The sequence below is a fragment of the Mustelus asterias genome, chromosome 1 (genome assembly GCF_964213995.1).
Source record: "Mustelus asterias chromosome 1, sMusAst1.hap1.1, whole genome shotgun sequence".
Taxonomy (NCBI): Eukaryota; Metazoa; Chordata; class Chondrichthyes; order Carcharhiniformes; family Triakidae; genus Mustelus; species Mustelus asterias.
In genome coordinates, this window is record NC_135801.1 from 156,884,327 (window position 1) to 156,900,232 (window position 15,906).

Below are 15,906 nucleotides of genomic sequence, written 5' to 3' on the forward strand. Positions count from 1 at the left end.
AAAATTTATCTATCCTTGCCTTAAAACATTCAATGAGGTAGCCGCAACTGCTTCACTGGGCAGGGAATTCCACAGATTCACAACCCTTTGTGTGAAGAAGTTCCTCCTCAACTCAGTCCTAAATCTGCTTCCCTTTATTTTGAGGCTATGCCATCTAGTTCTAGTTTCACCCGCCAGTGGAAACAACTTCTCTGCTTCTATCTTACCTATCCTCTTCATAATCTTATATGTTTCTATAAGATCTCCCCTCCAATGAGTACAGCCCCAGTCTACTCAGTCTCTCCTCATAAGCCAACCCTCTCAATTCTGGAATCAACCTAGTGAATCTCCTCTGCACCCCCTCCAGTGCCAGTATATCCTTTCTCAAGTAAGGAGACCAAAACTGTACACAATACTCCAGGTGTGGCCGCACCAGCACCTTATACAGCTGCAACATAACCTCGCTGTTTTTAAACTCCATCCCTCGGGCAATGAAGGACAAAATTCCATTTGCCTTCTTAATTACCTGCTGTACCTGCAAACCAACTCCTTGAGGTTCCTGCACAAGGACACCCAGGTCCCTCTGCACAGCAGCATGCTGCAATTTTTTACCATTTAAATAATAGTCCACTTTGCTGTTATTCCTACCAAAATGGATGACCTCACATTTACCAACATTGTACTCCCATCTGCCAGACCCTTGCCACTCACTTAGATTATCTATATCCCTTTGCAGACTTTCAGTGTCCTCTGCACACTTTGCTCTTCCACCCACCTTAGTGTCATCTGCGAATTTTGACACACTACACTTGGTCCCCAACTCCAAATCATCTATGTAAATCGTAAATAATTGCGGTCCCAACACTGATCACTGAGGCACACCACTAGTCACTGATCGCCAACCAGAAAAACACCCATTTACCCCCACTCTTTGCTTTGTTAGTTAACCAATCCTCTATCCATGCTAATACATTACCCGTAACACTATGCACCTTTATCTTATGTAGCAGTCTTTGGTGCGGCACCTTGTCAAATGCCTTCTGGAAATCCAGATGCATCACATCCACAGGTTCCCCATTGTCCACTGCACATGTAATGTTCTCAAAGAATTAAATATTAATTGATCACAAAATTGGACTGTTCCTCCCGGGTTTGCATATCTTTTCTCAGTGTAGCAAATTGAAAATACACACCACTAACAATCTGTGTTCTAAGTTATCCTTCTGGGTTTTGGAACAAAGAACATTACAGCACAGGAACAGGCCCTTCGGCCCTCCAAGCCTGTACCGACCATGTTACCTGACTTAACTAAAACCCCCTACACGTCCAGGGACCATATCCCTCTATTCCCATCTTATTCATGTACTTGTCAAGACGCCCCTTAAAAGTCACTACCACATCCGCTTCCACTACCTCCCCCGGCAACGAGTTCCAGGCACCCACTACTCTGTAAAAAATCTGCCTCGTACATCTCTTTGAAAAATTGCCCCTCGCACCTTAAACCTATGCCTCCTAGTAATTGACTCTTCCACCCTGGGAAAAAGTTTCTGACTATCCACTCTGTCCATGCCTCTCATAATCTTGTAGACTTCTATCAGGTTGCCCCTCAACCTCCGTCGCTCCAGTGAGAACAAACCAAGTTTCTCCAACCTCTCCTCATATAATGCCCTCCATACCAGGTAACATCCTGGTAAATCCTTTCTGTACCTTCTCCAAAGCCTCCATATCCTTCTGGTTGTGTGGCGACCAGAATTGAACACTATATTCCAAGTGTGGCCTCACTAAGGTTCTATAAAGCGTCAACATGACTTGCCAATTTTTAAACTCAATACCCCAGCGGATGAAGGCAAGCATGCCGTATGCCTTCTTGACTACGTTCTCCACCTGCGTTGCCACTTTCAGTGACCTGTGTACCTGTACACCCAGATCCCTTTGCCTATCAATACTCCTAAGGGTTCTGCCATTTACTGTATACTGAATAGCCTTGCATTTATCAGCAGGTTCTTAAAATAATAGAGAAATAGACAAGCAGGTTTAATACAGGATAACATGGAATCAGCACTTGCTTAGATTAGTTTGATTAGTGTGGCATCTCTATGATTGTTGGAAAAAACATCCTGAGCATAATAATCAGCGAATTGTAGATTAAAAAGAAAATCATATTTTATCCCTGATCTAACTCCAACTGGAGTGAAAGTAGATCACAGACAGATTGATCAGAATTATCAGTGGCTAACAATCGGGATAGCCCTGACAAATTCCACACAGCTGGTATTCTAGACTTGGTATTGCTAGGAGAATTTACTGCCATTATTTAAACTGAAAGGCTCTAATGATCAATAGTATACGGTCTCGTTACTGTTTTTTATTTTAAGTAGCTAGCTTCATAGATGATGGCTCACCTTAAGTCATGATCTAAGCAGTTAACCTAGCAATCCCAAAGACCAGATCGTGAAGTGAACTAATGCACTAGACAAGCTAAATAAAAGAATAAAGGCTTCTACTTGACCCGAATGACACTGTATAACGTGCTTGCACAAATTTCTCAATCTTAGGCAGCAAAGGCTCGCTCACTCAGTGGTTGGCCTGGAGCTTACTTAGTGCAAATAAAGTAAAATCTTAAAGTGTACTAAGGTATTCAGTTCCTCAATTAAAAAAAAAACATCACTACACAAGGTCAGATCAAAGCATTAAAAGAGCCAAGTTTTATACCTTGTAGTTAAACATGGCTTTACAACCAAGATATAAAAAAATTCATGCAAATATATGAAGGGATTCATATCCATTTACTCTTAAAGGATTTTTAAAAATTCTTTCAAGGTTGTAGGCTTGTCTGACTAGGCCAACATTTATTGCCAATACCTATTATCCAAATAGGTGGTGGTGAGATGCCTTCTTGAACCGCTGCAGTTCATGTGGTGTAGGTACACTCAGTGCTAATATGAAAGAAGTTCCAGGATATCGATCGAACAACAATGAAGGAATGGCAATAGATTTCCAAGTCAGGATGGTGAGTAGCTTGGAGTCCATATATACTACATCTACTGCTCTTCCTCATCAATGTGTTTAGTCACATCCTCAAAAAATTCAATCAGGCTTTTAAGGCATGATCTGCCTTATATTTGCCATAACCATGATCAAGCCATGGTTATGGGCTTGGCAGGTGCCGTCCAAGTAGCCTTGCTGAGTTCCTGCAATGCATCTTGCAGGTGGTACACACTGCTACCACCGTGTTGGAAGTGGAGGGAGTGAATGTTTATGGATAGGTTGCCAATCAAGCAGGCTGCTTTGCCCTGGATGGTGTCAAGTTTGAGTTGGAGCTGCACTCATGCAAGGGGGTAGTATTAGATCATACTCCTGACTTGTGCCTTGCAGACAGACTTTGGTGAATCAGGGACCGTAGGATTCCATGCCTCTGACCTGTTCCTGTAGCCACCGTATTTATATGGCTAGTCCAGAGTTTCTGGTCAATGGTAACCCCCAGGATGTTGATAGTGGAGGATTCAGCAATGGTAATGCCATTGAATGTTAAGGGGTGATGGTTATATTCTCACTTTGAGATGGTCATTGCTTGTAGGTTGTGTGGTGCGAAAGTTACTGCTCACTCATTAACCCAAGCCTCGATATTGTCCAGGTCTTGCTGCATTTGGGCATCAACTGCTTCAGTATGAGTCGTCGTGAATGGTGCTGAACATCAGCAATGAACATCCTCATTTCAGACCTTATGTGGAAAGAAGGTCATTGATGAAGCAGCTAAAGGTGGTTGAACTCCTGTTGTGATGTCCTGGAGCAGAGATGACTGACCTCCACAACCATCTTCCTTTTGCTTGGTATGACTCCAGCCAGCAGAGAGCTTCCCCTTGATTTCCATCAACTCCAGTTCTGCTAACATTTCTTGATGCCACACTTGGTCAAATGCGGCCTTGATAGCAAGGACAGTGATTCTCACCATTGACTCCTTTGCCAACGTTTGAACCAAGGATTGGGCCCTAGTGGAACCCAACTTGAGCATTACTGAGCAGGTTATTGCTAAGCAAGTGCCACTTGAGAGCACTGTTGATGATCTCTTCCACGACGTTACTTACAATCGAGAGTAGACTGATGGGGTGGCAATTGGCCAGGTTGGATTTATGTCAGTCATTTATATAAGCTTGTAAACAGTGGGGATTATTGAAAGGAAATGTGCAAAGTTATGAATTTTTTCAGGGATAAAATGGGCAGCTTATATACAAGGCACAGAAGTTGATTGCTGCAAGTGAATACAAGTTGACAGTTACTAGCAAGAACATTGATACTTAGAAGAGTGAACTGCAGCCTTTAGCTATGCAGTCAACCACATCTCACTACCTCATGCTAAATCTTTTGCACAGACACCAAGATTTTGTGTTCGAGATAGGTTGAATTACCTACCAAAAGCAGTGCCCATTAGTCAAAAAGAAAACGGTCCAATCTTCAGATAAAGTAAAAAACTGTGCTACCTGCATGAGCGCAGAGCTTCCAAAAGCATGGATTGTGACTCCCAGTGGAGTTGCTGGATGAAATTTGGGGGTCACAACATACAAAACTTCAAAAAATATTGGTTCATATCCACAGATCTCTGAAAGTTGCCACTCAGGTGGATCGAGCCGTGAAGACGACCTATAGTGTGTTAGCGTTTATTAACAGGGGGGTTTGCATTTAAGAGCTGTGGGGTTATGCTGCAACTGTACAGGACCTTGGTGAGACCCCATTTGGAATATTGTGTGCAGTTCTGGTCACCTCACGATAAAAAGGACGTGGAAGCATTGGAGAGAGTGCAAAGGAGAATGCTGCCTGGTTTGGAGGGTAGGTTTTATGAGGAAAGGTTGAGGGAGCTAGGGCTTTTCTTTTTAGAGCAGAGGAGGTTGAGAGGCGACTTAATAGAGGTTTGTAAGATGATGAGGGGGATAGATAGAGTGGACCTTCAGAGACAATTTCCTCGGGTGGATGTAGCTGTTACTCGGGGGCATATCTAGAAGGTTCATGGTGGGAGATATAGGAGGGATGTCCGAGGTAGGTTCTTTACTCAGAGAGTGGTTGGGGTGTGGAATGGACTGCTTTTGTGATAGTGGAGTCGGACACTTTAGGAACTTTCAAGCAGTGATTGGATAGGCACATGGAGCACACCAGAATGATAGGGAGTGGGATAGCTTGATCTTGGTTTCGGACAAAGCTCGGCACAACATTGAGGGCCGAAGGGCCTGTACTGTGCTGTACTGTTCTAAACCACAATGGTGATCATGGAGAGGAGACTCCACCCTGGGACTGGCTCAGAGGTCCCAGGTGGTGTTTTCTCCCCATCTTGCAGCCTCACCAGGAATCCCAATTGGAGAAGTAGTAAGGAGGAAGGACATGATCTAATTAGAGGGTTAGGCCAGGAACTAGCCTCTGTGCACCTAAAATTTGTAAACTCCTCATTGGCATAGCAGTCATGAGGCTCAACAATCACAGCAACTGTAATACAATTGTAAGTCCTTGCTTTAAGTTGCCTCATTCAGCATTGTTTGGCATTTAGCATTGGGATTTTTGGTTTCCTTTCCTTCCAGCATCATTTCACACTGGGGCTGATGGAGTGTGTCAGGCTCTCCAACTCTCTGCCTCTGGGCCTGACCATCACCATTTGTCTCCCCTTCAATCAGACAGTACTGTAGGTTATAATGCTGCTTTTAGTTCAACACTGAATACAGTACTGAAGGCTAATATCTGGCTGTTTTGTTTTATTTTGGCACTTCCCACCCCATTCAAAAACAAATCCCACCTGCTGAAGATCACACCAAGTCTGAAGATTTAAAATGGGGTCAGACTGGGGAAATGTTTGTGAAGTTAGAGAGCAGCCAGGGGTTGGATGAAAGAATGAGTAATACAAGAATTGTGGGGAAGAAGAAAATAGATAATGTTGATGATGCATTTGAGGAGACTATTTTGTTGGGTCCTGATTCAGTTTGATATTTTGATTCCAGTTAACAAAAGAAAAATAAAGTGGAAAAAATATACAAAAGCTCCCTTTTAACACACAAGGCTTAATAATGAAGTGGGTTTTCTACCTGAAGACACAGAAGGAACTGCCCGTGTGGTAGCAGTTGGCATAGATACACTCGCAGCACTGAGTCCAAGACTGTTTGTAGTGTTTAAGCTGCTGGAGACACTGACTGATGATGTGGTGATTGTAGTAAATGTCAAAGCAGTGGAGAAAGTTTCAGAAGTCTGCAAACTGTTGTCAACATTTGTGTGCTGTAAGCAAAACAAAAGTAAGCATTACATCATTTTGCCAAAATGCCAACTCACTGAATTTCACAACAGCTCCCACCCCAATCCATCTGTCCCTTTGTCTTCCTACACTCCTGGTACCACTCAAGGCTGAAATATGCTTTGCATAAATCCACAGCTGATCTTCGAGTCTGGCATTCTCCAAAGGGTGGATTGAGGCATCCATCACTATCTTACAATCAATAATTTCAGCTGGTCTATCCCCTTCTTTGAGCAAACTTCTTCCCAGTGTACCAATGATCAATCGCCACCTCAACATTTGCCCTCAGAAAGTCCATTCATACTCGAGCCTTTGACATCCATGATCTTATTGCGGACAACTACATCTGGTTATGACAAATAACTTCCCACAGCCTCCGTTGCTTTAAGCAGAACATTTCCAATCCATCCATTTAATTAAAATCTCAGCCCTGGGACCATTCTAAAAAACCTCCTTTCCACCCTCTGAAGAACCCTTAGATCTTTCCTAATGCACGGTCCTAGGGCGGCACGGTAGCACAGTGGTTAGCACTGCTGCTTCACAGCTCCAGGGTCCCGAGTTCGATTCCCGGCTTGGGTCACTGTCTGTGTGGAGTTTGCACATTCTCCTCGTGTTTGCGTGGGTTTCCTCCGGGTGCTCCAGTTTCCTCCCACAGTCCAAAGATGTGCGGGTTAGGTTGATTGGCCAGGTTAAAATTGCCCCCGAGATGCATAGGTTAGAGGGATTAGCGGGTAAATATGTGGGGGTAGGGCCTGGGTGGGATTGTGGTCGGTGCAGACTCGATGGGCCGAATGGCCTCCTTCTGCACTGTAGGGTTTCTATGGTTTCTATGATTTCTATGATAATGCGTGGTGGTCAGAGCTGGAAGCAATACTCTAGTTGTGGCCTGGCCGGAGTTTCTTTCTTACTGGTTTAGCTGCTGTTGAACTCAATGCTTCCATTTATGAAGCCCAAGAGCCCATTTGCTTTGCCAATTCCACACTTGTTCTGCCAGTTTCAAAAATCTGTGCAGGTATAAGTGATTAGGAAGGCACATGGGATATAAAAGCAGTCTGGAACTTTGAATTTATTCAAAGCAGAATTAGACAGATTTTTATCAGGCAAGGGGTCAAGGGTTATGGGAGGGGAAATAGGAAAGTGGAGCTGAGACCACAACCAGATCAGCCATGATCTTATGAATTGGTGGACCAGGTTCAAAAGGCCAAATATCCTATTCCTGCTCCTGTTACTATGTTCCTATACACATTGCCCCCTCAGTTCTTTCTTCCCCTGCACTCTTTAGAATTGTAAGAAGTCTCACAACACCAGGTTAAAGTCCAACAGGTTTATTTGGTAGCACAAGCCACAAGTTTTCGGAGCGCTGCCCCTTCATCAGGTGAGTGGGAGTTCTGTTCACAAACAGGGCATATAAAGACACAAACTCAATTTACAAAATAATGGTTGGAATGCGAGTCTTTACAGGTAATCAAGTCTTAAAGGTACAGACAATGTGAGTGGAGAGAGGGCCAAGCACAGGTTAAAGAAATGTGTATTGTCTCCAACTAGGACAATTAGTGAGATTTTGCAAGCCCAAGCAAATCATGGGGGTTACAGATAGTGTGACATGAACCCAAGATCCCGGTTGAGGCCATCCTCATGTGTGCGGAACTTGGCTATCAGTCTCTGCTCAGCGACTCTGCGTTGTCGTGTTTCGTGAAGGCTGCCTTGAAGAACGCTTACCCAAAGATCAGAGGCCGAATGCCCATGACCGCTGAAGTGTCCCCCAACAGGAAGAGAACACTCTTGCCTGATGATTGTCGAGCGGTGTTCATTCACTCGTTGTCGTAGCGTCTGCATGGTCTCCCCAATGTACCATGCCTCGGGACATTCTTTCCTGCAGCGTATCAGGTGTCAGCGTTGGCCGAGTTGCAAGTGCATGTACCGTGTACCTGGTGGATGGTGTTCTCACGCGAGATGATGGCATCCGTGTCGATGATCCGGCACGTCTTGCAGAGGTTGCTGTGGCAGGGTTGTGTGGTGTCGTGGTCACTGTTCTCCTGAAGGCTGGGTAGTTTGCTGCAGACAATGGTCTGTTTGAGGTTGTGCAGTTGTTTGAAGGCAAGAAGTGGGGGCTTTGGCGAGATGTTCGTCTTCATCGATGACATGTTGAAGGCTCCGGAGAAGATGTTGTAGCTTCTCCACTCCGGGGAAGTACTGGACGACGAAGGGTACGCTGTCCGCCTTCTGAGGAGGCCGGTGCGGTTTTTCGCTGTGGCGCGTCGGAACTGTCGATCGATGAGTCAAACGCCATATCCTGTTCTTATGAGGGCATCTTTCAGCGTCTGGAGGTGTCTGTTGTGATCCTCCTCATCTGAGCAGATCCTATGTATACGGAGGACTTGTCCGTAGGGGATGGCTTCTTTAACGTGTTTAGGGTGGAAGCTGGAGAAGTGGAGTACCATGAGGTTATCCGTGGGCTTGCGGTACAGTGAAGTGCTGAGGTGACCGTCCTTGATGGAGATGCGTGTCCAAGAATGCAACCGATTCCGGAGAGTAGTCCATGGTGAGTCCGATGGTGGGACGGAACTTGCTGATGTCATCATATAGTTGTTTCAGTGATTGTTCACTATGAGTCCAGAGGAAGAAAATGTCATCGATGTATCTAGTGTATAGCATCGGTTGAAGGTCCTGTGCGGTGAAGAGGTCTTGTTCGAACCTGTGCATGAAAATGTTGGCGTATTGAGGTGCGAATTTGGTCCCCATGGCTGTTCCGTGTGTCTGGATGAAGAACTGGTTGTTGAAGGTGAAGACATTGTGGTCCAGGATGAAGCAGATGAATTGTAAAATTGCATCTGGAGATTGGCTGTTGTCAGCGTTGAGGCAGTTGCAGCAATGCCATCGTCGTGGGGGATGCTGGTGTAGAGTGCCGAGACATCCACTGTGACGAGGAATGCTCCTGGTTCAACTGCTCCATGTGTGCTGAGTTTCTGCAGGAAGTCCGTAGTGTCACGACAAAAGATGGGGGTTCTTTGTACAATAGGTTTCAGGATGCCCTCGACGTAGCCGGAGAGGTTCTCGCACAGGGTTCCATTGCCCGATACAATGGAACGGCCGGGTGTGTTGGCCTTATTATTTTCGACAAATTGCCAGATCGACATGGATGCCATCATTTCACGTGAGAACACCATCCACCAGGTACAATGTACATACACTTGCAACTCGGCCAACGTTGTCTACCTGATACGCTGCAGGAAAGGATGTCCCGAGGCATGGTACATTGGGGAGACCATGCAGACGCTACGACAAACTATGAACGAACACTGCTCGACAATCACCAGGCAAGTGTGTTCTCTTCCTGTTGGGGAACACTTCAGCGGTCACAGGCATTCAGCCTCTGATCTTCAGGTAAGCGTTCTCCAAGGCGGCCTTCATGACACACTCAGAGTCGCTGAGCGGAGACTGATAGCCAAGTTCCGCACATGAGGACGGCCTCAACCGGGATCTTGGGTGCACGTCACACTATCTGTAACCCCCACGACTTGCCTGGGCTTGCAAAATCTCACTAACTGTCCTGGCTGGAGACAATACACATCTCTTTAACCTGTGCTTGGCCCTCTCTCCACTCACATTGTCTGTACCTTTAAGACTGGATTATCTGTAAAGACTCGCATTTCAGCCATTATTTTGTAAATTGAGTTTGTGTCTTTATATGCCCTGTTTGTGAACAGAACTCCCACTCACCTGATGAAGGGACAGCGCTCCGAAAGCTTGTGGCTTGTGCTACCAAATAAACCTGTTGGACTTTAACCTGGAGTTAAGAGACTTCTTACTGTGCTTACCCCAGTCCAACGCTGGCAATGTCCACATCATGGCTCTTCAGAATTATCATTAAGTCTGTATTGTCTCTCTCCCTATCCCTTCCACCAAAATGCATTACCTCATACTTCATTAAGTTTGATCTGTCACTTGTCTGCCCATCCAGCTTATACCTTGTCGCAGTCAATTTGGCATCATCCTCACCTTTTGGCCCAAGTTTGGTGTCATTTTCAAATTTTAAGTTCTAACATCCAAGTTATTGGTATACATTTTTTAAAAGGCAGTAGTGCTAGCATTGAACCTTGAGGATCACTTCCTGCACCTTCATACAAACTTTGTGATTCATGTACCAGGGAACCCAGATCTTGCTGTTCTGTAGTCTCACTCCATTCAAATATACTACTTTTCTATTCTTCACGCCAAATTAAACAAGTTCACATTTTCCCATGTTAAACTCAATCTGCCAAACTTCTGCCCAGTCAGTGTCCTCTTGACAACTTACTTGCCTACCTGTGTCCTCAGCAAGTTTAGCGACAATACATTTGATCCCTTCAAGAGGCTAAATAGTTAGAGGCCCAGCACTGTTCTGTGACATTCTATTAGTAAGACTTGCCAACCCAAAACAACCCATTGATCTTTATTTTGGTTCCTGTTAGCTAACCAATCCTCTATTCATGCTAATATGTTACCCCCTACACCACGAAGTCTTATCTCATGACGTAACCTTTGGTGTGATACCTGGTCAAGTGCCCTTTGGAAATCCAAGTACACCACATCTACAGGTTTCCCTTTATACATACTACTTTTCATTTCTTCAAAAAAACTCTAATAAATTAGTCAAACACCATTTTCATATCACAAAACCAAGCTGATCTGCCTGATTGTATTATGATTTTCTCAATGACCTAGCATTACCTCAATAATAGATTCTAACATCCCCTATAACAGACTTTAGTCGAACGGACTTATGGTTTCTGCTTTGTCTTCCTCCTAGATTGATCAAGTATGATCTGCCTTTTCAAATCCATGCTGGCTGTCCTTAAACATCAACTAATATCCGTTTACCTTTTCCCGGATACTAAAACTTTAATCATTACTGACGTTAAACTGATTAGTCTGTAATTACTAGGAATGTCTTTACACTACAAGTGTCACGTTTGCCATCCTCAAATCCTCTGCCATCTCCTTTGATTCTAGGAATGGTTGGAAGATTTAAGCAAGCCCTTCCGCTTTCTGCAATGCTACTTTCTTAGCAATCTTGGAATCAAAGGCCAGGCACCGTTTCCACTCTAAGCATTGCCAATGTTTCCAGTACATCCTGCTCATCAATTTTACACTCCATTACCTTTACCATCTCTGCTTTTACAGATATTTTGTCAGCATCTTCTTCCTTAGAAAGAATACAAAGTACTCATTAAGTATTCCAGCCTTGCACCTCTTGGTATACATCAGCCTTTGTACCTAATAGGTACCCTACCTCTTATGATTTATGTAGCATTAGAAGATTTCTGGATTCCATTTAATGCTAACTGCCATTCCATTCCCATTCTCTCTTTTCCAGTCATTTATTTTCTTCCAAGCGGGAAATAGACCAAATGCAACTTAAGGGAAGTGAACTATTTACATGCATCGTACACCCTTCTTACACCTCCCTCATTATCCAATGAGCCCAAGATTTTGTTCCCCTGCTATTTTGCCTTGCTGGAATGCATTAAAGAGCATCTATTATTTGGTTACCATTTTACTCTGGCTTGATCCCCATCATTCCATTGAAGTTAGTCCTCTTCCAATTTAGAAGTAATACTTTCAATTGTTCCTTGCTAATTTCAATTGTTCCATTACTAATCTGAACCTTGACATTCTACCACACATATTCCCCCACAGACTCTTGGTCCACTTGGCCTCCTGTCTAACTGGACCCAGATGATACTGATGAAGGAAGTTTTCCTGAACACATTTCAGGAACTCCTCCTGCTGCTAACCCTTTGCTCCAATATTATCCATCAAAATATTGAATGTCCCAATATCTCCAATCTATAGTTCTTGTACAGCTGATTTCACTGTAGATTTGCTCCTCTCTTACTATTTGGGGGCCAGTAGAATACTCTCTCAGGAGGATGATCTTACTTTTTTGGTTCCCAACTCTAACCAAATGAACTTCTGCCCATGTCTCAAGGGTACCCTCTCTTTCCAGCAGTACAACATCCTCTCCAATCAATACTGCCATCACATCACCTTTTCCCATCTTCATCTTTTCTGGACATTTAATATCCTTGAATATTCAGTTCTCAACAGTTAAGTCAGGTTTCTGCTGTTGCCAATGCATATTTCCCACAGGCCATTTGTAATTGCAACTCAACCTGTCTTTGTACTTTTCATAATTCTTGTTTGCCTGCTCCCATCTCATTTGGGTTGACTTCCTATGCTTTCAAGTTCTATTTTGTGCACATTATTCCTATTTTCTACTTCTATGTGCTGTTGCCCACCCTCCTGCCAATTTAGCTTAAACTCTCCCCAACCACACTGGTGGACCACCCTACAAGGACGGAGTCCTATTTAAATGCAATACATTCCTTTTCAGTAGGTGCTTCTTCCAGAATTGATCCCAATATCCCATGATTCTAAAGCCTTTCCTTCTGCATGATGTCTCAAGTCAGGCTTTGATCCTCTCTATCTTCTCATTTCTACTCTTGCTGGCACAAGGCACCGAGAGTAATCCAGAGACTACAATTTTTTAAGTCTACTTTTAAGTTTTGTCCCTAGCTTCTGCAACTCTGACCTGCTTGCTGTCATTGGTACCAATGTGTACCACAACTTCTGGTTCACTGTTCATTCAACAGGATATTCTACACTTTCCCTGTGGTGTCCTTGACCCTGGCACCAGGAAGACAACATACTATATTAGACTCATGAAAATTATAGAAATGCCTCGAAGAGCTGCATTTCTATTCCACGCTGCTATTCTTTCTGGTTTTGTGCCTTATCTATTCGCACTATGGTCTGGACTTTACATCAAGGTGGCTTCATTCCCAGTGGTCTCCAATTCTGAACAGTGTTTTCAGTGTCACCTCCTGTTTATCTGTTAATTTTCCAGATACCACCCATCTACTACCCTGAACTCTTACTACCTGTGAGATGACCATCTTCTGGAATATGTGATATAGTATGTTCTCATCCTCCCTGATGCTCTGCAGTGACTCCAGCTGCCCCTTAAGCTCGGAATTCTGAACCCCAGCTCAAGTAGAAGACACTTCCTACAAACATCATTTCTAGACATAGGTCCTGAAGCTCGCACATGGTGGATGAATTGTAAATCTCAGCTGCCCAAGATACAAAATCTAGTTAGCACCTTTTAAAGCCATCAACTTAATTCCGCTAGAACTGCTTTATACTCTTATTAATTCACCTATTATTCTTACCCCTCTTGTGCTAATTTTTTTTTTAAAAAACAGTTGCTCCCTCTGCTCTGTCACAGAACTCCTTCAGCTACCCACTCCTCACTTCAGGGCTCTGAATAATCATCAGTTGTCTTATGATGTCTCATTTTGCCTCTTGGTTGATTTGTTCATAGTACTCTGACTCTGCTCTTACCTGATCTCTAACATAAGAACATAAGAAATAGGAGGAGTAGGCCATCTAGCCCCTCGAGCCTGCCCCGCCATTCAATAAGATCATGGCTGATCTGAAGTGAATCAGTTCCTTACCTGCCTGCTCCCCATAACCCTTAATTCCCCTACCGATCAGAAATCCATCTATCCGTGACTTAAACATATTCAATGAGGTAGCCTCCACCACTTCAGTGGGCAGAGAATTCCAGAGATTCACCACCCTCTGAGAGAAGTTGTTCCTCCTCAACTCTGTCCTAAACTGACCCCCCTTTATTTTGACGCTGTGCCCTCTAGTTCTGGTTTCCTTTCTAAGTGGAAAGAATCTCTCCACTTCTACCCTATCCAGCCCCTTCATGGTCTTCCCTCAGGGTCAGTCTCAGACTAGTGCAGACACCCTGCCACCGCTTTTACCCATTGGTTTCCAACATAGTTTTCCCACAGGCTTGCCCCATGTCCATATTTTGTTGACTCCCCTCTGTCACTTTATTTGTGATTATTCTGCACTGCTTCTCCTCGGACTGGTTCACTCTGCAGCCGTCAATCTGTTTAACTACTTCCTCACTATCGTTATGTCCCAGCTGCCAGTTGAAACCTTTACCTCCTCCTGGTTCTTCAACAGTAAAAGCACCTCAAACAAATTGCTATTCTTGAACCTCATAAGCAAAATCAAAATGAAAGAGCTTTTAACAGATGTTAGATTGTAGCCATTTTACATGGTTTACTGGATACAAACACCACAGGATTTTGATAATCACTGAAATTAAGGTAGAAAATTCTTTTAGCAGAATTCTTTTTAAATAGTTGGGAAAATAACAAAGATAACAATAGCTTAACTTGAAAAAGCTAACATACTTACTGCATGTGATGAGCTTGCAGTTAGAGAAGTAGCAGATGGAAGGCTGCTGCTTTGATGGTTTGGCAAAGAACTGCATAAAAAATTAAGAAAACAATAGTTAGGCTAAATTGAATTATATATGATTTAGTTGCAGTGTTGTAGTGCCACAGAAGCCTTAAACACTGAAGATGTCACAGGCAGCAAGCGCTCAGGATAGCAAATGGGTGGCCATTGAGATAGTAAGAGACAAGTAGTACCAGTCTTGGGGTGTGTCACACTGAACCAACATTCATCACGGGAGACTGCTGAGAATGAAGACATCTAAGGACTGCAGTCTACACCATGGCACCAATGGGCAAGGGATTGAAACAGAGCGCAAAGTCGAAATGCAGCCAAAGAGGTTCAATAATCAGGGAATAGAACATTGTTGTTGAGTCCCACATGGCATGTCGCCTTATTTGTGGCATATCCCCAATAAGTCATTGGCCAAAGCACGATCAAAATTGGCATCCAATCAGCTACTTGGATAAAGAATGAGGTGCATTCTTATTCTGTAGGAAAGCATTGAGCCACTGTTCATCATTCTCTCCCAGTCAACAAGGGACAGCACGTAGACTTGGAGAGAACATACACTCTGCACATTAAGTGCAAAGCCATTTCTCACTGTTCGGGGGTGACAATGAACCAACATTGTACAGCAATGTCTCACACTTGAACGCTATCCACAAAGGCAAATTTTAGACCAACGGATAAGAGTCATGATAAATTCAGGCTGCAAACATTTCCTCTTAAATTATCAAAAATTAAAAAAACCCTGTTGAAAATGATCAACTTTTACATTTGGTTTTACGTCCAGGTGGATTAGTAATGTGAAAAAACAGAACTTTTTTCTCAATGCACTGCAGAACAGGAACAGATAGAACATCAGTACATGTATGGCACTCTTCAAACATGAATACATTGAAGTGATTGATGCAACAGGAAAGCAAATTGCTGCAGAGAACTGGAAACCAAAATTCTGGTACTTTGCATTTGGCTAGTTTTCCATTCATGGTGAGATTCTTACTAAATAAATATTAGATGATTTATTTAAGTGGCACTTGACAAGCTGCTTCTTGAATACATGCATCACTACCATATTCAATTAAGTTAGTTGAGTACAACACCGCTTGCATATTCAGGCATTCTATTATGGTCTTATACTCTTTTCTAAGTCTTCATCTATGAACTTGCAGTTCACCCACAATCAAGACCAATTCGCTTTTAATTTGTCTTATCCTGTTGAACAGCGTGCCTATTTTCTAACATGCCAAATCACTTCTATTTTCCCCATAGAATTTGGAAAATTATTAGGTGGCATCAAATCTAACCTCCAATATCATTCTGGGATGCATTCCAAATAGGCCTGCTAATTTCTCTACAAG

General features: G+C 43.5%; 1 protein-coding gene across 50 annotated transcripts in view; it reads right to left on the minus strand.

Moving 5' to 3' along the window:
• Positions 1-15,906, minus strand: part of ubap2a (ubiquitin associated protein 2a) — a 144,026-nt gene that overhangs the window by 24,312 nt on the left and 103,808 nt on the right. For 28 of the 50 annotated variants that reach the window (XM_078221411.1, XM_078221480.1, XM_078221431.1 and 25 more), the window contains 3 exons: positions 14,504-14,573; positions 11,385-11,429; positions 6,042-6,228 (listed from right to left, as the gene is read on the minus strand). In XM_078221411.1, the coding sequence (XP_078077537.1) occupies positions 6,042-6,228; positions 11,385-11,429; positions 14,504-14,573 (302 nt within the window). The remainder of the gene's footprint in view (positions 1-6,041; positions 6,229-11,384; positions 11,430-14,503; positions 14,574-15,906) is intronic. The other 22 variants (XM_078221415.1, XM_078221518.1, XM_078221418.1 and 19 more) reach the window with 1 other exon arrangement.